Source organism: Lissotriton helveticus, chromosome 5_1, assembly GCF_964261635.1.
Source record: "Lissotriton helveticus chromosome 5_1, aLisHel1.1, whole genome shotgun sequence".
In the NCBI taxonomy this organism is placed as follows: domain Eukaryota; kingdom Metazoa; phylum Chordata; class Amphibia; order Caudata; family Salamandridae; genus Lissotriton; species Lissotriton helveticus.
In genome coordinates, this window is record NC_136065.1 from 1487774355 (window position 1) to 1487798070 (window position 23716).

At 43.9% G+C, this 23716-nt stretch overlaps 1 protein-coding gene across 3 annotated transcripts in view; it reads left to right on the forward strand.

Annotated features, from left to right (window-relative positions):
- The window catches only part of LAMB3 (laminin subunit beta 3), a 234375-nt gene that overhangs the window by 196231 nt on the left and 14428 nt on the right, over positions 1-23716 (forward strand). For all 3 annotated transcript variants that reach the window (XR_013594912.1, XM_078644498.1, XM_078644499.1), the window contains 6 exons: positions 1748-2117; positions 5368-5528; positions 6807-7012; positions 8127-8330; positions 10759-10903; positions 21034-21241. Coding sequence is in view for 2 of the 3 variants with exons in the window: in XM_078644498.1 (XP_078500624.1) it covers positions 1748-2117; positions 5368-5528; positions 6807-7012; positions 8127-8330; positions 10759-10903; positions 21034-21241 (1294 nt within the window). In the remaining variant the exon portion in view is untranslated. The remainder of the gene's footprint in view (positions 1-1747; positions 2118-5367; positions 5529-6806; positions 7013-8126; positions 8331-10758; positions 10904-21033; positions 21242-23716) is intronic.

Here is a 23716-nt window from a genome sequence, read left to right on the forward strand (position 1 = left end):
ACCTGCTTTCCACCTCAAGAAGTTCATTCAAGGTGTTTCCATCTTCCTTCTAACTACAGACTTGCCCTTTCTGTAATGGTGATTGAGATCCATTACCCCCACAGCATCTTGATCAACTGGATTACCTCATCGACCATACTTTGATCTTTTGCATATCTCTAATCCTGCCATAAGTATGAGACTGCAATACCCCATTGCCCCTGCGCTTAACGATGCCATGTATAATGCATGTAGCATTTTTCAAAAAGCACTAAAATACAAAAAATAAATACTCATGGAAAATGGTTTGTGATCAGACTCCAAGTGGTGGCAACATGCATGGCGTACATTCTCATTTACTTTGGTCCGCTTCTGTAATAGGCCTTAGGACATATATGGCTTACGCTCTTTGATGCATTTCAGTATACGCTACTGCTATAACTGGCTAGCTGATTTAATGGTCCATTAATGTTTTATTGAACATACAATAATTTAAAGGTTTTCATACTGAACGTAATTTTTTCTCTCATAATTGTGAAATGAGATTGACACAACATTGTCTCCGCCTCCTTAGCCAGCTCCTCTGATATAAGGCTGTCCAACTATTTGGCTCCTTAACATCCTGGCGTCTGATTTCGCTTCCCTATCTCTTTAAAGCTCCACTGCTCTCCACTGCAAGGTTTACATTTAGGGTTGTGGGCAAAATGTCTTCTCATGGCCATTTGGTCTTTGTGAATACTCGAATGCAGAGGGAGGCTGAGCAGGTGCCCTACCTAGCAACTGCGGTCAACAATGTTTAAATATATTGAGAAGGGATTAGGAATCAGGATCTCTCCCATTAAAGTCTACCACTTTCTTGTGGCAGCAACCACTTGAGAATAAGTAATAGTGCTTCTGCGTCATGGGCCACAGGTGGGATGTAGGGAAATAGTTATCAAAGTTCTGTTTTTAATGTTAATTTATGTTAGTAACTGCAACTGTATTGTTTCCAATCGAATGTCTATGCCCATTAAGCTCTTCCCTTAGATTACAGCATGAGTATGTGATTTTTGCTATCTTCAGCTCACCAACTTTATTATTCTGTAGCACCCGTTCATTTTTTCTTATATATCTGCCACTTCTCAGGTCGCCCTCTGTACAATTAACCAGAGCTGTAGCCACACAGCTCCTGTAATTCTTGTATTCTCTCTTATTTTTATATTATTTCTCTATCTCCATACCTCACTATCTCTGCAGACCCCCTACTTTTTGGCTTCCTCACTCTCACGCTTCATGACATTTGAACTCCACTGCGTGTTTTCCTCTCCAGCTCAAATCACCCTTTTAGCCATCTATACAATTCATAACTTGTGCATCTACTATGATCTTTATTCATCACATTCTCAGCTTCTTGTGTCTCTAACTAGCTAGCTCTGCAAAACCCATTGTTGCCTATCACCAAATCCCCAACCTACAACAATGACAGGATGTCTATTGTCGAGAACCCCCACTCCATCTCTGCAAATCACCATCTCAGGTCTGCTCCGTTGCCCTTCTTGAGAGCTTCCAACTCCTCGTACACCTACTTCCATGCCCTGCCAGTTTCCCTTCACCCCGTCTCGTTGCCCCCAAAATGTTAGCCTTCTTTACACATAGTCCCGTCACCCCCATTGAAAAAGTTAGTTCATGATAGAACATACATGGTATAGAATATTTGTTTGATTTTTTACTGATGACATTTATATGAATTCACTCTATATCTGTTTGCCCTTTCTTCCCCCACAAACAGCCTGTACCTGCAACTTCATGGGCACAATCGATGGGGGGTGCGATAAGGCCACTGGTCGATGCATTTGCCGCCCTGGCTTTGCTGGATCCCGTTGCGATGAGTGCCAACGCGGTTACTGTGACAAACACCCAACTTGTGAGGCTTGCCATACTTGCTTCCATTTTTATGACCGGGATATCCAAGGCTTTGGGGTGCAGCAATCTGTCCTACGGAATGCCAGCCAGAAGCTGGACGGGATGGCAGATACCAGCTTGGGTCCAAAGATCCTGCAGGCAGAGGCGAGTCTACAGCCCATTCAGAGGATCCTCAGCAACCCCCTGTTATCGGACAAAGAACTGATGCAAGTGAAGAACACGTTTTCTGCAATGAGGTACAGTGCCCTTGCTGCTCAACTTGTATATTGTCCACTCCTTCTCCAGTGTTGGCTCAACTGCGCCCCCTCTCTCACATTATGAACCCTGCAGTGTCTTCTGAGAGGGAAAGCAGGTTACTAACGGATGAGGTAACCTAGAGCCTAATATATGAACATGTTTTTTGGGTCCAAAGTCAGGGAGTCTCAACATCACAAGCACAAAACAGTGTGAGAAGTGTATTAAAGAAACTTTGCACGTCAGTAATGATTTTACGATTCCCAGAGTGTCTTTTGTGACCCACATCAATGCTTAGTAGGTATAATGTCCTTCCCTATGCTTCGAGTCGGTATGCAATGAATCAAAGGTTTTCTACCACAATTATAGTCACAATCTACAGATCAGTTACTGAGACCCAAAAGGGGATGGCAATAAATGTAGTGGTGCAGCTTCCACTTAGCGATCCCCGGTGCTAGCATTGAGGGGATACACAGTGTCCAGGGGACTGCGACACCCTCTCCCCAGATCAACTTACGGAGAGGGGTGGCCTTCAAGTAAAATATTGACATTCAGCGAATGCGAATTCAGAGATTGATGACTTCTGTCCTTCGCAGACCTCTCTCTCTGCATTCACAGCCATTCGCAGAGGTTTTGCTGAAACGTTCCTGCCACTTGCATGTGCAGGAGATTGTGCTAAGGAGATGGCATGACCTTCTGTGAATGGGCATTTCCTGTGCAACTGATTAGTTCATCAGTCACAGTGTAAAGCGAAGACCGGGGCGCAAACCAGTGAGCAAAACACTGACTGGACTGCGAGCTGGTGTCAGTGGTGAACAACCGTTACAACTAAACTTTTACAACGCACTACCATTACAACGCGGTCATTACAACGCAAACTATTACAACGCATTGCTCTGGGGGGCGCTCTAGGATAGGGAATAAGTTTAATTTTCTATCCAACACCTTCCCTAGTGTCCACGGGGACTGGGGTTGGAATAGAAAATTAAACTTTTTACTATCCAGCACCTCTAAGTGATATGCGTTGTAAAGGTTTGCGATGTAAAAACCGCGTTGTAAAGGCAGGCGTTGTAATAGCCTGCGTTGTAACGTCATACATCCGGTGTCAGTGTACCTGGCATGCTGTGGGCCAAGGGAAGACTGCTGAGACCTGCGTACAATTTATTTACCTCAGGTACAAAGCCTGGAGTCTGTTCAGTCTAATATACTCCTGAGTAGGATCAAATGAATACTTTCAAGAGAGGCTTTAGAATTTACAGGGTGCTAATACTCACAAACTGCAACAGCAAATGCTATATATAATACTTAAAACTTAAACTCATTGACGGATGACTGCAGAACACGTCAGGACTGATGTTTGCGATAAATGCTGTTTAATGCATAACTCATGTGTTGCCCCATCAGTGGCAAATATGGGAACAAGGACATTATCCTTTAGATGAAAGTTTGGAAAAACTTTTTCCAACAATAGCTATTCACAAAACAATCCAACTCACACCCGTGTCCAACTGTGAACTTTTTGTATGTTGGTTAAATCAGCTATTGAGCCTTTCTCTTCTAGACAGACCATCATTCAAAAAATGGGCAGTGTTGATAGTGACAACAAATCATTGCAATCGGCTGACAATCTGGTGGCCTACATGAACTATAGTCTCAAAGAACCACATTTGTAGACATATACCTTGTAGAATGTGGGTGCGTCTCTTAATATGTTGAGAGACATTTCCAGTAGAAATCATGCTCTTAGAGCAAAACTCTGTCTTATAGGTTAACAGAATATAATTACTTTTAGCACTAAAGGCCTTATTTGTTGGGACGAGGTATCTGCCAAAAGCAGGCAGATGTCCAGATGTCCTGTTCATTGTATTTAGAGTGCCATTGACATCAGTGCACTCTTACTATGGTAGAGAAGACGGTTTGGTGGATGTCCTGCATCCTCCCAACTCTTGACAAGGCCCTGTGCTACTCATTCCATGTTTGGTCAGACTCGGGTGGAAACATGTTGCCATCTGTATTAGGAAAACTGGGTGTTTGGTAAAACCCAAACCTTTTGGACACTTCCAGGGCATATTTTGTCTGTGAAAACCAGATACACTCTATCTAAGAACAAGCATTGGCAAAGCCAGTAGGTGTCGCCTATGCAAGAACTATTGGCTTTGCCATCATGTTTTAGCCATGTTATAGACCATTGTGGCTGCCGTTCAGCATGGCTAAAAGGTAGGAGCGTAGAGGAGAATGCCATGGAGTGGAGTGGCATAGAGTGGATTGGATTGGTGTATACTAGAGTGGAGTAGAGTGGAGTAGAGTGGTCTAGAGTGTCAGAGTGGAGGGTCACACAGTGGAGGGTCACAGAGTGGAGTGTCATAGAGTGGAGTAAAATAGAGTGGAGTGTTTTAGACTAGAGTGCAGTGTCTGGGATTAGAGTGGTGTAGGGTAGAGTGGTACAGAGTGGAGTGTCATAGAATGGAGGGGTATAGAGTGGGGGGCGTAGAGTGAAGGGGGCCGATTGGAGTAGAGGGGCATTGAGTGTTGTAGCGTAGGGTGGGGAAGAGTGTTGTAGAGTGGAGTGGCATAGAGTGGACTGCCGTAGAGTGGAGGGGCACAGAGTGGAGTAATGGGGCATAGAGTATTGTGGCACAGAGAGGAGTAGAGTGTCATAAGGTGGAGTGGCATACAGTGGAGTGGAGCGGTAAACAGTGTTGAGGAGCGGCATAATTACCGTGGTGGTTTTACTGCATCAGAATAGCCATGGGACAGCTGACCCAGAGTTCAAGGACTTTCATGATTATTCTCAAAAGCTAATAAGCTGGCCCATGCCTCATAGATTTCTACCACTGAGGTCTATTTGTAGGAAGGTCTACACGGGTCGTACGTAATTTTTCTTTGGTGAAGAGCAGGGTAAAAATAACATTAGCAATTACTACTGAAAATTGAAATTTTTGCAGGGGTTGGTTAGTATAAATATATTTTTGCTCAAATCACTTAGTGAAGTTATCATTTTTACAAAGATCAATTAGGGGAGATGTCATGGCAGACTTGCCCTTCATTGGTGCATATTTATGTGATCTATAATTATCTGTAGAGTGCTTTCCTTGTGAGACAGGTCATATGCTGATTTACCACTCATACCGGTTGTGTATAATGGTGCCGCTTGCACTAATTTGCTTTGAGGACAGTCTCTGATATTGTAAGTGTACAGCCATGCATTCCTGCTCTATAACTGAATTGAATACGTCTATCGTTTTATATTAGGGTTGCTGCCCAAAAGGTAAACCCTGATTTACCACACATGGAAGATGCGTCCACTCTTTCGTCTGACATGAAAACGATTAACAGCCTCCTTCTCACTGTGAACGGCGAGTACCTGAGTAAGAAGATGCAGTACGATAGCACTGGCAATGGCGGCACTTCAGGTATAGTCTGTCTTGTCTTATCATTGCGTCCCCTACAGCGTCCCCTTCTGTCTGGCACCTTTTGGGGACCGTCTGATAAGGTATGCTTTATGCAGGGTAGATTTGCATCATGGATCACCAGGTGGCAGGTCGACTCTCAGAGCCAAGTGGAATTCATTTAGCTTTATTTGCATATTGTTATAGTTAGGGAACAGGGTCGTCATACAAGAGTCTAGAGCCATTGATGTAGGTTCTTTATTACACTTTAGGTCTTTAGGCTACAGCAGCAGCAGGTTGGTCCTTTCAAGGTTCCATCCCCCCTCCAACTGTCCCTGATCACACACCAACATTCCATTCCATTATTTACTCATCAGCATTCCAGGCTTCAGCTCAGACATACTGGGAATGGACACGCAGCATCCTACAGATATTTAGCGCCAATGTTTTTTTCCTGAGAACTATTATTGCTACATGTGTAGTGAGTGTGACCATGCGCAGTGCTTCTGGTGATATAAGAAATTATGAAATATATTTGTGGTTTGGCACTCAGGGAACAGGATTGCTCTTGATTAACTTTGTTTGCTCACACACTGAAAAAGATTCACCATGTAACACAAGCAAATAAAAGAGATATAACACGCTTCTCCACTTCATTAATACACTGAAATCTTGTTAACTGGGCAGAGAAGAGTGGAGTTGTAGAGGGCCAGTAATGCTGCATTCTCATCAGCACATTACCTGCCTCTAGCACAGGGTAACGCTTCTCCACTTCATTAATACACTAAAATCTTGTTAACTGGGCAGAGAAGAGTGGAGTTGTAGAGTGCCAGTAATGCTGCATTCTCCTCATCAGCACATTACCTGCCTCTAGCACAGGGTAACTGCTAGCATCCACGCACAACCTGTAGGGGAGTCTACTTATACACTGTGAGCATTGTACAACAACAAGTAACCTACATTGTTGATATTTATCACGCTTTCTTGCGATAACTTATCAAAAAGTTTCTATTGTTGGGTTAGTGATTCATAATGTCTTCCATTGCCGTACTCCAGGGGATTCAATTTCAATAGGAAAATTAATCCAAAAAGTCTCTTTTTGTAATTGACACTAATGACTTGACTGAAGAATGTATTTTTCATAATGATCCCATGTATTCTGTTACTAAGGAACACAAAAAAACCTTTCTGTTGACTACGTAGCGATTAATAACTGTGTTCCTGCTGTGCTTGTACTCAGTGTCTTCATAAAGTGTGAGTCATAAGCTGATCATGCCGTGTCTGCTCCATTTCCCCTGAAAGGAGTTTGCAAAACGATCACCTCCGCACACCGCACCTCCACGGACGCCGTGCAGCGCGTGGCGGAGTCCTCCAGGATGGTCTCCCAGTCGCAGGAGAGCAGGAGGAGTGCAGCACAGCTGGAGATTGAGATCAAAGGCGAGAGGTCCAGGCTGCAAGCGCTGCAGGAGGAGATGTCCTACCCAGACCTTACTCCCACCATGAACCTGGTAAGCCATTATTCAAAGTAAACAGCAGTTTTCGGGAAGTAATGTTGGCCATGGTCCCAGAATAGGCCATAGCATCAGGTCAGGTCGCTATTACAGCATAGGTCGCACCATTGAGACTACATATGCATTGAGCGCCTTCTCTGTTTGTAATAGGGGTGACATAAAGGAGAGCGACTACAAGCAAAGGAGGTCAGAGACATCACAGCAACTTGAGGCAGTAGAGCACCAATCATCATCTTAATTGTGCTTGTTACTTACTAAGTTATTTACGTTTGATTCTCAAGATTCTCAATAATATTTCATTCTGTTGTAGACACAGTATTTGTGTGTACTGCTCCAATTTTAACTTGCATGCAATCCCACTCCAAATCTGTTGTCATTTATATTGTGATACCGGAATTATCAAAGATTTTCGATTTTAGGGGAGGCACTGATTTACCTTTAGTATGTTAAAGCGCTGACAATCATTTTTGCATTTTAGGAAATGCTTATTAATGTACTCTCTCATTGGAAAGCTTCCTGGGATTGGTTTAATTCTCTTTTTAATCGTATTGTGGCCCATGTGTATCTTCACCAAAATGTGTAGCTCGGAACATGGTGACTTTGCAACTCACAATGTCTAGCACTGTCATACATGGGCTAAAACATGTTCACCTGACTGGGCTGGTGCTACGCCATGGCCAGACTGGCTACCGGGTGTTTTGGCATGCCGCTGAGCTGGGGGATAATTTCGTTGATGGGGACCTGTGTGTGCTGAACGAAATTCGTTTTGCTTTGTTTATTTCGTAGCACACGCAGTTCTCCATTAACAAAATTAACCCCCACCGCAGTGACATCAGCCCCCAGCTCGGCAGCAAGCCAAAACGCCCAGTTGCCAGTCCGGCCCTGTGCTATGCTAAGGCCATTGTAAACAACTGGCTTACGGCACAACCACAATTAGTCACAAGAGGTCGCCAGATTGCTAGGGATAGGGAGTACAAAATGGATTAATGTTACTTTTCATGATTCTCCAAAAACCTTTGACAGACAGACTGATGAGCTATACTAGGTGCATTCTTTTTTATCTTTATCTTTTAAAATATGGTCATGTTCATTGCACTTTTATGTACTTTAGATCTGTGGTGGTGCACGCTCAACTCCCTGCACACCTCAAGGGTGCGGGGGGAGTGTTTGCCCAGCAGAAAGCAGCACTGAATGTCTGCCGGGGGGCAGCTGTCGAGGAGTGATTCCACTGTCGAGAAGTGCAGTCCAAACAGCAAAAAAAACAGCTGGTGAGATCCAGGCCCTTAATGCCCAGCTTCAGCAAACTACTGAAATGGTAAGTGCGCGTCTGACGTTTACGTAACAATTATTCAAAGTCTTTCAGCAAAATGACAGATTGTTTAAGCCAATGGCTGACTGTAGAAGCGGCCTCTCCATTACGGTGAAGGTGCGCCGCCCTCCCTGCCACCGCCTTCCGATAAAACGATAATAAAATGGGGTTTAAACCCTTTTTATTTTAATCCCCTGGACTCCCCACACCACCAGGACTCTGACGAGTCCTGGGGGAGGGCCCAGGGGGATGACACTGCTGATGGGGGAGTGGTAGTGCACTCCTTTTACTTCACATGAGGGTTTGGCCAGCCCTCTCAGGCAAAGGCTTACAGCCTTCCTGGGAGCTGAAGTTGCCAGCACTCAGGCCAATCCTGATGCTGTTTTCATGCAGCATCATAATTGCCCGCAGTGCAGTCTGGGAGCCTGTTGAGAAATCTTCTTTAGGACGAAGCCCCAATATTTCTGTGCTTTACAGCGCCAGCAACAGAATGAAGGCATATTATGCATGCATTAGTTCTGCACGCAAGTCATTACAACAACTTGCTTTAAGGGGGGAGCATTGGTCGAATGGTGTTGAAATTAAAGTGCAACACCTTCCCTGCTGTTGCGCAGACTGGTGGTGGAATAGTAAATTAAACTATTCCAAAATTGTTAAGGCAAGTCGTTATAGTGACTTGCATGCAGAATGAATGCATGCAAAAGGCGCTTTCATACTAATGACGGCATTCCCAAGGCATGCATGATAAACGCATGCGGAATACCGTCATACATTCAGCATGTGCCCAGAAGAAGGAATAGCGCGATGCGGCAGGCTATGGGGGCGGCATTTGGGTAAGATTTATTTCATTTTATACCCGGGGGGGTAGGTGGCCTAAATTAAAAAGATCAAATAAAAAAACTCTTACCTGGCTACGGCCAGTGTTGCAGCCGACTCTCCTCCGATCCTCTTCATATTCTTATCTTCTTCCTGTCTGGAGTACGGCAACAGGAAACACCAGGGCTCCAAAGCTTCCCTAACCAATCATAATGCTGCAATGCAGCGTTATGATTGGTCTGAGCGAGGAGTGCTGAGTAAAATGGCGGGAGCGGGGAGATACCGTGACCGAACAATATGACAAAGAACAAAGCACACAAAAGGAGTGAGAATGTTGTGAAGCAGTGATAGTTATAAGGTTAAAAGAAGGTTAAAATAGTTCTGTATGAGACAATAGAAAATGTCATACTGTGCCGATATGTTAAGTATTAACAAGCCTCAGATACACGAAATGATGCATTGCATTGTGCTGAACGCCACCGGACCTCCGGGTTGTCGGTATAGAGGCTGTGTTACATTGTTTAATACCAATCACGCGCTGTTACTGATGTGCTGCCAGCCTCTGGGTTGTAGGCGAAGAAGCGGTGTATCGAATGAAACTTGCAATAAAACAGTTTGAACACCAAAAAAAAAAAAATAATAAAAAAAAAAATGATTGGTCTGAGCGCCATATTTCAGCGTTCAGACCAAGCTTGGGAGCCTGGGGCATGTTCTCCACTAGGGCTGTAATGCAGCCTAGATTGTAAAAATGCAAGTGCTCCTGACTGTTTTGGGCGGCCAGAGAGGGAGGGTCAAAATGTCATGCACACTTGGAGTATCACCACTCCTCCCATGCAGTGCTCTGGTGTCATGGGGGCCAGCCCCGCCCCCAGGAAAGAATGGAGCAACAGCAGTAGGAAAAAGAAAATTATAATAACTTTACGTTATTATCATGTTTTTTTCTTTTTTCACTGCTCGACGAGCCGCCACTGATTGTCCCTAAAGTCTTCTCTTGGACAGCAGTGCAGTAGATCAAGATGCAGCTGTTTTTATTTTGTTTTTAATTTTGTTAGATGAAAGTCTCTTACACCTGCACATTTTATGGATTTTAGAGGTGCTTTTAGTTCCCCTATTATAAAATAAACAATGACAAGTTATTACCCCAAATTTCTGACTCTGCATGAAACGAGGTAAACATATTACCGCCCATTACGGTCAATACCGTAGTACCTTAATGAGCCAGTGTTGGGGAGGTTTCACCGAGAGTGTCTGGGGGGGGATCCACACTGAATTTAGGGGCGTTACTTTTACTGGATTGTCAGAATTGGTAATACAATTTTCAAAAAACCTTGTAAACAAGCTATGTTTTTACTATCACTTCAAGAATGTTTTTGTTTTGTTTTTTACTTAAGAAAATGTTGTTTCATCTTCGAATCTGTAAGCTGAATAAATTGTCAGTAGCCTCAGCAAGAGAATTCCGTTTACACGTTTGTTCCTACCTCCTCTTCTGAAGGTTCAAATCCAGGAAGAACAACTCGTTTCATTTCATTAAATCCAGTTGATGATTATGGAATGTAATTGCAGATTAAATAAATATTTATGCACACATATGTTTCATTAAATTAATTGCTCTCGGCAGATCCGAGCAGCGGAACAGTCTGCAAAGGAGATTCAGAACAGCGCCCAGAAGCTGACGGAGCGCGTCACCGTCGCCAGAACGCAGATGGAAAGAGACATGAGACACAGTCGGCAGTTTATTCAGCAAGTCAGAGACTTTCTCACAGGTATAGCACGGATCTGGGTGTTGTAGGGTTCTTTCTGGTAGCGGAAGTTGCAGTTATTCTTTTCATTCCGCATCCTTCCCAGCAAATTATATATTTTTAAACATATTGTATATTTTATCAATACTTGTGGCTGCTCTGCTTTCTGTTGTAGCACAGTGATTTGGAGTCATTTTTTAAAACCTTTTTTTTGATCGTATGTATATGCATTGCTTATATTTTATGCTACTTATAGATTTTAATGTTTCAGCTGTGTCCCAGGCCCAAATAGACACAGTGAGGGGTCTGTTTTGGACTTTGCCTCCCCTGGCTAACCACCACTCCCGTAGGTAAATCCCCCTGAAAGGGTAGAATGCCGATATATCGTGGTTAGAATATGAACTGACATAAATGTTGTTTCCTACACCGTTGACAAAAATACCACCGGATGAAATAATAAAAGTGTACACCCAGTATGACGATATTTTTGTGAACGATATTTCGGACTCGTTATTTACGTTGGGCGATATTTTCGTTTACGACAGTGAGATAGACAGCCCTCCTAAATTCAAACACTTAGACGGTCCCTTTGGCAACAGGCAAGCTTTGATCTCCTCGCGCGGATGTGCATGACTCTATATCTACTTAAGTGAGGCCTTGAGGAGCTGAGTTCTGACCTCGCTGCATCAGCAAGGTCCCACGCTGGTGGCTCGTGCATGGACCACTGCACGTGACGTGTTCGAGCAGACTACTAATCAGAAGGAAGACGCGGGCAGGCTAATCTCTGCTTGCTCTTTTGTCTTTTCAAAAGTCAAATTTAAAAGCTGATCAGACTCGGTGCTTTATTTGTAGAAGAATAAGTGTCTGGGTTGAACGTTTTGCTCAGAAGCCCCAGGGCAGCGCCATACAAGGCCGGGGTGCTGAAGATCAATCAGTGTAGTCTATTTCGACCTCTTGCCGTCTCGCCCTCAGCATAGTGATGCCAAATAACCAAGAGGCGATATGAGAACGCTTCATCGTACAGCCACTCCGCTGCTGTTGCCTTTCCGTATTGCCAGGTACAGGGGTGCAGTTTCGGGGAGAATCTCGACACTACAGCGTGACGCCCCCGGGCTTTTCTTTGCTGTCTTAACCTGGGGGTGCACGCCTTCCTGGACTGCGTCTCTGGCACCCTCGCGGACTTCCACAGACATTTGGTGTGCTGCGTGCAGCCTGAGGGGCACTGCTGCCCTTGCGACCCAGAGACTGTGCCTTTGAACATCCTCGGCGACTCTGCTGCCCAGTGGCCACTGAGCGTTTGCCCATCTAATTGACTCGTTTTGGTTTCGGTGGTCACCCAATCCCTTTCCCTCCCTGTTCCTGTGGCTGCCCCCCTCTGCTCTGCTCCTCTATGGCCGCCATTTTGCTGCTGCTCTCAGCCGCTTCTTTCTCCTGACCCTGGCTTACCATCTTGTCCGTTCCCTTGGCCTTTACCCTTCTCCCTCGTTTTCCCCTTGACGATCCTCAAATGTTTCTGATTTGCCTTTTTTCCATACCCCAGTATCACTCCCACCCTCTGACCCAATTAATGGAACTCTGCTTTTCTGTATATAGAGATAACTCTAATCACTAGTATATGCAGTAGACCTTTGTACTCTCTACCATTCCTATGTGACCTTTAGAGTTTATCCATTCATATCCCTTCCCTATGTATATAGAGATAACTCTAATCACTAGAATATGCAGTAGACCCTTGTACTCTCTACCATTCCTATGTGACTCTTAGAGTATATCCATTCGTATCTCTTCCCTATGTATACAGAGATAACTCTAATCACTAGTATATGCAGTAGACCTTTGTACTCTCTACCATTCCTATGTGACTCTTAGAGTATATCCATTCGTATCCCTTCACTATGTATATAGAGATAACTCTAATCACTAGTATATGCAGTAGACATTTGTACTCTCTACCATTCCTATGTGACTATTAGAGTATAACCATCCGTATCCCTTCCCTATGTATATAGAGATAACTCTAATCACTAGTATATGCAGTAGACCTTTGTACTCTCTACCATTCCTATGTGACTCTTAGAGAATATCCATTCGTATCTCTTCCTTGAGTGACTTTACTATTTGTATATTTGCAATTTTTCTTTCTGTGACTTTACTATTTGTACATTTGCAATTTTTCTTTCTGTTTATATCTCTTCTTTGTGTGACTTTACATCTTGTACATTTGCAATTTTTTCTGTTTGTATCTTTTATGTAACGCATGTAATCCTTAGTCCTTATGTTTTGCAACTGGTTCTTATGTAAAGCGCTCTGACACCTTCGGGTAAAGTTCGCGCTATATAAAATCGCATTAAATAAATAAATAAATAAATAAAAATAAACATTTTTGATCCTCGTTTTCCCCCTTTATCACTGTTTTTCATCTTTCTTCTGCCCTTTTGTGTGGTTCTCACTCTTGCTCTGGATGACAGCCTGTGCAAGAAAAGTGAGCGCTGGTCCACAAAAATGAGTGCCAGTGCCCCCCCTCCCTCTGCCCCCACCGGCATTCACAGTATACCCTTCCTGGTGTGGTGTGCAGTGATTACCATACCCTGTAGTACTGATATTTACTGGATGCTACAGGAATGCACATAATTATGAGCTGCTCCTAATAAGGAGCTATGTGTTATTTATTTCTCTTCATATAACCGAGGCGGTGGGATATTCAGACACGTACAATAAACTGATATTCATGGGAAAATCTGAAGACTTAGTTTAAATTAATAAGGCGCTACTAGAAGATCTAATCTTTAATTCCACAAATTCTTTAGCGCCTCCAGGAGTTCCCTTCTGTGTCTAACTTGACAGTCTGATGGCCAAGAAAAGCCCATTAAAAGTTATTGGCAGAGGGCTCCTGTCTTTTGTATTAGGGTGCCTTCTGTATTTTTAGGCGATATGAATTAAGTAATGCACAATGGATGCACAATGAGTAACTTATACTATGGAAGTTGGAGGGGGTAAATGTTCCAAAGAAAGTGGCAAGCTGTAGCAATGGATCAAATTAATTCAGTCATAGTATTCGTAATTTGACTTTCTGTGGTGCCACTTTCCAATATTTGACTGCTGCAGGTAACCTCTCCAGATGGAACTAACTTGATGGCAACCAAATGTAGAGATGGGTTGAACTTGTGGAGTCTTACTTAACGAAATCGTGCAGTTACCTAAAAACTCAGCAAGATCCTATGGAGTTTTGTGAATGGTTGAATTCTAGTCTGTCGTACAGCTCACGCTGAGTTTTAGCTACGGGATCTTGCCCCGTGTTGTAAAATCAGTACAAACGGCACCACACAATGTGCCAAAGGGCGATGCTTTTTTCTGCAATTCGAGTAGATTTTCTAACGAGCTGCAGCTTTCGCAATGCGAGCAGCAACTTTCTCAACGTGAGTGGTTGCGACTTGCCCAGCCGCGGCTGGTAGAAGGTGTAACTGCAGGGCGGTGACGTGGGGAGGGGGAGGGGCAGGGTGGGGGTAGTAATGTATGGATTACGGACTTAAAAAGGTAAGAAAACTTATAAAGAAATAAAACGAATTTCGTTGCGCCCACTGCGTCGCATTTGGTGATGCAGTGCACACAACAAAATTCGTTTTATTTATATAGTCCCTAAACCATACATTACTACCCCCCCACCATGCCCCTCCCCACATCACCGCCCTGCAGTTACACCCACTACCGGCCATGGCTGGTCTTGCCACGACCCTGCTCGAGATGGGAAATCTAACCGGGAGGCAATCTCGATTTTTTTTTTATCTCACTCGCACTCGCCAACTTAACATTGGTGAGCTGCGCATGAGAAATACTCCACCACGTGGCTGTTGCCAGAGTTTTTGTCGAACTCTCGAGCGTGGAGTAGGCAAAACTCTGTGAACTCCTCCGGTGGAGCAGAGTTTACTGCCCACCTATTGGCATGCAATAGCTTAGTAAAATAGATTCCCGTTGAGGACTTTCTGGAAACAAGATTTTATCCATTGCTGTCAGGAATCTTCGTTGGTAGGACCAGAGCAGAGACTCCTCAGATGCAAGGGATTTTTTTAATATGTAAAATAATAATTTGCCTGTTTGTATGCCCTAGTGGAGAGACAGATAGTATGCACTGAATATCACTGCGCCTCATCAATGACATTGGCATTGTTGGCCGTACTATGGATGGCAGTGGGAACATATCACTAACCACTTGCTGTTCAACATTTTTCACTTCAGAGACACAGGACTAAAGGGCCCAGTAACAAGCCAAGAATGGTTACTCAGCTGTAATAGACATGACATTCATCCTCTCTGGACAGAGGCACAGGTTAATCAAAAATACGCTTAGGTACGATGAGGGGTTCATTACTCCAAATTAGTCAAACACCATGAAGGTGTGGGAATCCTACTACAACTAGTGTCCCATGAATTGAGCAGTTGAAACGAGAGCCTAAATATTAGCATATGCCACGAGCTTTGGGTCAAGTTTGGAGCTATTTCTCCCCACCCCCCATTCCTCATACATGATTAATACTGCATAGGTAATGGTAAAATATGCGCTTGTGTTATACTGTTACTGAAGGCCACTTGCAATGGAAGACTGCTTAAAATTGCACCAGTTAACTCAATTAATCAATCTATTTGCGGCCAATTAGCATTCGTTATATTTGCTAAAAGGTGTGTCTCAAACATTGTTCTGACCTGGGAATGGAACCACTCGAGGTAGCCCTTGCTTTTTATGTGTAGGGGTCTACTCACAAAGCCATTTGCGTACCTAGGTTGAATAAAGTTGAAATTAGGTGCGAGTGTAAATTAACATTCTGTATTCACAAAACATGAAAGTTCACCCATAAAGCAATTTTCAATTTGCAACATTAAGCAAGTAGTCTAAATGTCAGAGGCCCAACTAAAGCCAAATTTCGGGGGTGGAGGCTGCTAAAATTTTCTGGGGGGGCTGGCTAATACTTCCAGCAATAGGTAGAGTGGAGATGCAGGGGATCTAAGAAGGGGTGAAAAACAACAAAGCCTCGTTAACAAGTAAATGGTCTTTTAAAGACCTGTGAAGTACTCAGGTGCGGCTTCAATAAGACGGACGCCAGACCAGACAGCCCGCAGCAGCCCACAGCATCTCAAAAGCTGTGTGTGTGTGTGTGTGCCCAGGAAGCTCTCTCAGCCCGGGCTGACACACTCGACGGGGGTGGGGTTGGGGAGGTGGGGGGGCTGAAGCCTGCTAAATGTCATAATAGATAACTGTCTTCCACAACCGGGATGCCTTGAAACAATAGTGCTTTACGCCAGGTTCTGGGTAATCACAAATCTTTGCAGCACGCCATCCCCCCTTTTGATATGGTTGTAAAGTTGTCAGAGTCAGCAGTAATTTTGTATGCAGTGAGGGGATCAGAGAAAGATAACCATTAGAGTCAGTAGAAAATACTTTCCATAGGACATAATAAAAAATAAGTTAACAAGTGCAAATACACATTTCTTTGCCATTTACTCATTCGTAAAATTCAAGTTTATGCACATGCAAGTGCTTACGAGAGTCCGTGCAAGTACACCTGGAAAGATGGGCCTGCCACATTGTCCTAGAAGAATGCCTGCAAGTTTTTGAGAATTACCAAAAACTGCAAATTTACTTTCAATGTAAAAGTAAATTTACGGGAGCACATTTACATTTTTTGTGAATAGGCTCGGCGAGGGGCCAACACATGCCCTTTCTTTGGCAAAGGAACTAGCTCCTTCTTTTAGGTACTTGTGCTGGGGGGAAGGTTGCACTTGTCTGCGCTGTATGTTCTGGTCACAAAGTGGAAGCAGCACAGTCCAAAGTATATTTTACAAGCGGTCGACTGTGTATTTGATCTATAAAGCGATTGCATCAATGTGACCCACATGCAGAAACAAACTCAAATGCCTGCAGTCATAGGTGTGCACTTATTTTCAGGAGTACATTCTCAAATTTCTAGAATGTTAGAATGTCAAAGAATCCCCAGAGTGATTTTGGTAAACTGTAACAGTCTTGGCTTGTCAAGAATACTCACAGAAGCAGTTACACTGCGCAGATGAATAAAGGGGACGATGGACAAGTCCATCTTACAGTGCATGATGGTGGGACAAAAGACATTTAGGGGTTTAGTGATTTTCTCTATGAAATCCAATATATTTCCGTCAGATTTCTTTTTTAGGATAGGGAATTACATATTATAGGTATTACACTTCATGGTTGTGGTATTGATTATACTTCTGGTTCTTCAGTGCTCACACATTAGAACTAAGCAATCAGATGGGCCTGTAGTCCTGCTGAAACATAGATGCTTATAACTAATAGAGTTGAAAAAGCAGCATGACATAGACCATATATCCAGATGTACAGAAAGTGATATACTACTCATTAACATTGATGAGAAAGGGGAAGGGCGCCATGACCCGTACCAGGCTTTGCATCACGTGATAATAATTAGCATATTATATTCTGTGTGCATGCGTGAACGCGCGCGCACACACACACACATACACACACATTCCAATTTAAAAAAAACATACATTCTAATAAAGTTAGTGCTGACAACTATGTTGACAGTGGCTTTTCCTTAAAAACCAAAAAATTGATGAATTGCCGGGTTAAGGTGTTGCGCTTTCCCCACTGTATTAAGTCAACCTTTTGGTACTCAGGGAATAATAACATGAGATGTGATTTAGAGAGTCATTTATTACGCCTGGTTAATTTACGGTTATATGACAGTATTCTTAAGTTGTTAAACTGACAATATAAACAATGGCTGATGTGGTGGCATATGATGTTGTGCGTATTGGTGTATGATGATGGCTGGTTATGTGTATGGTGGTGGGTGTGGGGGCATCTCATTGTGGCTGCAAGATCACGTTAGTGGGTGTAGATGCTTGAATATTGATGTGTGGTAGTTTTATGGGAGGATTTCAGCATACAGCGGTGGTTTTACGTAGATGTACTGGGTTGTGTGGGGTTACATATTATGTTTGAATACCCTTATGATAATTGATTTTTGTTGTCAACAGTGTATTGCATTTAAAAACGTTGGCTATATGAGTGCATGATGGTTGCTATGTTGGTCACCCTCTGTGTTTATGGTGGCGTGAATGGGCATTTGGTTGTGTACATATTGGTGTATGTAAGTGGAAGTGGGTGTATAAATGTGACTCTGTAGTTCTATCAGTGGAGGTTGTGGTGCTGCTCATAGTGATGGTTGGGTGGACAGATAATGGTTGGTGTATACCAATATATGATGTGTGATTAGCCATATGATATTTGATTTTTTGTTATTGGTACTATAGAACATTGGTAAATGGTGAGTGTATGGATGAATGGCGGTTGCTGTTTTGGTTTAAGATGGCCGTTGTGTGTATATTTGATGGTGTATGTGTGTATGAATGTAAGTTGGTGGGAGTGGACATATGGATGTGGCTGTGTGTCTTTTTGCTTGGATTTCTATGGATCTGTTGGTTTGTAGTGGTGATATGTGGACCCAATGCTTGTTGTCTGGTTTTATATGGTGTTGTGAAAATGGTCATATTTTGCTTGGTTAATTCCAATACCATATACCAGTAATGATGTGTATTCTGAATGAAGCATATGCTGAAGTGGGCAATCGTGGTACCCTACTACAGGGAGGTGACAGGAGCACCAAGAATCGTTTCTGAAGAGTGTGTAGAGTCAAAACTGTGTGTCTCTGAAGAGTCTGTGCAGTCAGGAGAATAGAGACAGGAATGTGTGGTATAACTGTATTGCGTGGGTGTATGTACTGTGTGGGTTATCTGTGCATTGGGTGTGCGCATCACATGGAGTGTGTGTATGGTGCACCGTGAAAAATGTGCATCCTTTATGTGTGTGGGGTGTGTACATTAGTCTGAGTGTATACTGAACCAGGATTAAAAAGTGTACGTGCCTGTATATAGAGATAGGACTCTGGATTAAAAATGAGGAAGGTGTGAGGAGTATGCGCATTTCGGAGAGTGGAGTCAGGAATGTGTGTTATAGGAAACAAATCAAAGTATTTCTTGCGGTATTTTCACAGCAACAAGTGTGTCTTTTCTTTCCTAAAAGGACATAAAAATGTACACTCTTCAGTGCTTGGCAGCCACCTCTGTAAGGCTCTACCAAACAGTACTCAGGAGCTGTCCCAGCGTTTCCCTCGGTTTATAAACTGAGGCCCACTGTCCTTTGTTTGAGTTTCCTCTGCCCTCCTCAGTCAAGGTATGAACCCAATTACAGAAGTGAGTAGAAGCAGGGATGCAGTGGAGAGAAGGAGGTATTCATTGTGTTTCTTACCTTCGTCTCATCACAGCGCCTTTAGCAATTATGTAATGCGCTTTACCTGAGTGCTTGCTGACACAGGCCGGGTGCTTTTATATTCCATATATAAATATACTTTTCCAAGCGCCTCATTACAATCCCCGCTTGAATACAAAGTCTGACACTAACAGGAATTTCCACCTTAAAAAGGAATCAAAGTTTTTTGGTATATACTGTAACTAGGGTTTTTTCCACACAGTTTTCTGCAGGTAAAAAGTGAAAGAATTCATGGGGAAAATATAAGTATTCTGAGCTTTAAACCTAGGAAAAGGGACAACGTGATCTATTTCCGCTTTATCGATCATTCATAGGTACGAAACTCAGAACGATGTGGTAATATGATGCTTAGTAAAAACTAAACCCCTTGGCATTTCTAAATATGGATACTGCATATCTGCATCATTTTACAGTGGGAGAAGAGATGAACTCCTGTATCTTGGTAAAAGAAAGCTTTTATTGTGGTTGATAAGGTATGATGTTGTTAGAGGCCCTACCTAAAAGGTAAATTTGGTTGTAAACAAGTGTATGACAGAATTTTCCATTTTGATGTCTGCCAAGGACTCACAAAGTGATTCTTTGAGGGTGTAAATGTTTTTATTAGTGCTTATTACTCTGCCACTAGTGTGCAGAAATCTGCAGTAAGTAAATTCCACTGAAAGGGTGGGAAGAGCATGTTCTAAGGCCTAGCTTGCCTTGGAAGTTTAGAAACTCCTACAGATATGTACGTTTGTGGACGTTTTCAAGCTCCTCTATGTCTACTATTCACATTGTAAATGGTCAGAGATGTACTCCAGCTAAGAGCTCAATTTCCATCATGTAAAAGGGATCTCAGACTTACTAAGGGTTTAGGGGATGGTCTCTTTGTATGGGGAAAAATTCTAACATAAATGGGAAGTCTCGAGATTACAGTCCTCATAATTGTTTATGTTCATACAGTAAGCTTTCCAGCTATTTAGATGCACCGTCAGTTCATGAGTGCCAGTATATGGAAACATTGTCCACTTGCCACCGTTCCAAGTGGATACCCCTAATGATTTGGAGTGTAAAGCAGACTCCAATGAAATCCAGTAATCCAAAATATTTTTTCACCAGAAAAATATTTAATTTAGTTGGTGCTCAATCATAATACTCTTCTTTTTCTTATGTAATCATTAAATTATTAAAGAAACGTATTGATTACTGTAATCCCAGAAATAAGCGTCTTTCGTAATTTATACAACAATTTCATTGTTTATCATAGTCCGAATGCATTTCGGATTACTGTCCTTCATCAGGGGGTTACATGTCTTTTTTGCAATTAGTTGTTCACTGCTGCATGAGGAAAATGTTTCCCCATGGAGAACAAAATGTGCATTTGCCCAGGAGTCCCCATACCTCCTGTACAAAGTTACCCATTATGGCATTATCGGCAATGTTATGATCCTTTTGGACCATAATCCAGGGTGTAACCCTGGAAACCTGTGCCTGTCCCTGGGAATGTTAGTGTGTAGCAAAATACTGTAAAAATACATTCAGGTGGAGATGTAAATATCTGCCCACAATTTCACATTTCTTGTTTGTGAACAAGAATCTAGATATTTCTTGTGCAGGTGTCTCTCATGTATTTATAGACTTGACTCTAGTTCTGCCATCCCAGGATTATTGATCCGTTTATCCTTCTTATTGCTTTTGGGACTTTGGGTTAAAATCCTCTGCTAGTTCTCTGACGTTGCGACTAAATTTTCCTCTTTCTCCATTTTGTGCACTCCTTGTCCGTATAATGAAAAAATCAGGATGTTTCCAACACAATAATATTTGTGACTGTATACGTGCTCCTTGTGTCTCTATGCAGATCCAGTGACTGACCCTGCGACCATACAGCAGGTCAGTGAGTATGTCCTCTCCCTGCATCTCCCCACTGACTCGTCTTCTGTGCTGCGGAAGATCAAGGAGATCCGGGATATCGCAGGCAAGCTGCCCAACGTCAACATGGTGCTTGAGCAGACTAAGCTGGACATCGAGAAGGCCAAGCAGCTGCAAAGAGAAGCAGAAATTGCGAGGTACAATATTCACTATTACTGAACTATACAGAGTCCATCTGTGTCAAGGACCTGTGTGCATGCATGTGCAGGCGCACACATATGAGCATGCACTGTTTCAGTCACAGAGTTGTAGTTACTTTCATTTTCCTTGCTCTGAATTATTCACACTTATTTAAAACAATGGTCTTGTGCATAATAGCATATTCAGGTAGGCCAACTAATATGTAATATTTAGTGCACTTGCACTTGCACCACAAGGAGCATTAGACTCCGCAGCCACCGACGACATCCGGACCTTGCTCGACAAGGGGGAAACAGTGGCCCTCATCCTCCTGGACCTCTCCGCTGCGTTCGACACGGTCTACCACCGCACCCTAGTCCAGCGCCTCAGCAACATCGGTATCCAAGAGAAGGCACTGGAGTGGATCATCTCGTTCCTCGCCGGAAGAACACAAAGAGTCCGCCTCCCCCCGTTTCGCTCCGAGGCCACCGAAGTCATCAGCGGCGTCCTGCAAGGATCTTCACTCAACCCCACCCTCTTCAACATCTACATGAAACCTCTCGCAGCCATCGCACGCCAGCACAACCTCAACATCATCTCTTACGCCGACGACACCCAGCTGATCCTCTCCCTCACCAGAGACCCCGACACCGCCAGAACCTGCCTACACGAAGGGATGAAAGACGTTGCCGAGTGGATGAAGGACAGCCGCCTGAAACTGAACTCGGACAAGACGGAAGTCCTCATCCTGGGATCTTCGCCCTCCGCCTGGGACGACTCCTGGTGGCCCCCAGCCCTGGGCACCGCACCCAAGCCAACCGACCACGCACGCAACCTGGGCTTCATCCTGGACCCCTCCCTCTCGATGACCAGACAAGTCAACGCCGTCTCCTCATCGTGCTTCAACACCCTGCGTATGCTTTGCAAGATCTTCCGCTGGATCCCGACCGAGACCAGGAAGACTGTCACCCAGGCACTCGTCACCAGCCGACTGGACTACGGAAACGCCCTCTACGCCGGAACCACAGCCAAGCTACAGAAAAGACTCCAGCGCATCCAGAACGCCTCCGCCCGACTCATCCTGGATGTCCCCCGACGCAGCCACATCTCCAGCCACCTGAGGAACCTGCACTGGCTCCCCGTCGACAAGAGGATCACGTTCCGGCTCCTCACCCACGCACACAAGTCTCTCCACGACCTGGGCCCCAAGTACCTCAACGCCCGCCTGACCTTCTACACGCCCACCCGCCAGCTACGGTCCACCAGCCTCACCCTCGCAGCCGTACCACGCATCCGAAGAGCCACCGCCGGAGGAAGATTCTTCTTTTACGTGGCTGCCAAGACTTGGAACTCCCTCCCCATCCACCTTCGGCTGACCCAGGACCATCTCGCCTTCAGGAAGCAACTCAAGACCTGGCTGTTCGAGCAGTAGCATACCCCTCCCCCCAAGCGCCTTGAGACCCTCCCGGGTGAGTAGTGCGCTATACAAATGGCATGATTGATTGATTGATTGAGACTCTATATTGAGCGAAAATCACAGCAAACCGGTTAACACTGTGAAGAAACTTGCAGTGAACGTAGTGAAAGCAGTTTGTGCAGCCTACTAGCAAGGCTTTCAAATAACTAGGCTAAGTGAGGTTGCAGCATCTGAGACGGAGAGTTTCTGAGCAAGAGGGTTTGAAGAAAAATGCCCTTATTTGGAATTATTTTTATCTTCTGAGTACTCTACTGTCACCTGAAATAACGAGGAGTTTGGATAGCAATGAGGGTGTCAATTCATATGTTTTACAGGTGGGCGTCATAGTTTGAACAGGATTCTTGCTAGTAAGGGTGGCCAATGAAGATCATGTACAATATGCATGATGTGCTCAACTGTATTCAGAGTCTAGAAGTGGACTGTGATATCGCCTTCAGCGGAGTTAATGAAGATTTAGGTACACGTGCTAAGATGTTGTTTCCAAAGTAGAGCCTTGAGATGACAAGACTTTATACCGTAGTTTACAAGTGGTCTGCAGAGATTAGGTGGTCTTTTTATTCGAGTGAGCGGAGAAAGAAGTTAGCATACAAGTGAAGCATGCACTTCTTAAAATAATTAGAAAAGGCAGTAGGTTGGGAGGGGTCTGAGCAAGCAGATCAGGGGATCTGACTGCTCAGAAGCAAGTACCCTCACACACTCAGGTGGATTTCATGCGTCATCATCGGGCAACTCCTCGTTCAAAAGAAAATGTTTGAGTTTTTGCTGTCCTAGGGTGACATAATTGGGATTTTGTTTTCCTTTTTAGGTCGAGCCTGCATAGGCTGCACATGTGCAGTCTCGCTGGCGAGATTTTATGATATTGAGGAGCTTTCATTAGCGGGCTTTAAGCACCGCCCCTCTTTCCCATTGGCCGGCGTCACCGTTTATGCTAAATGGTGGCCTGTCATTGGAAAAGAGGTGTTGATGATGTACGCTTTTCTCTTATTCGGCCGTCCCACTTGGACGGCCTGGCCTG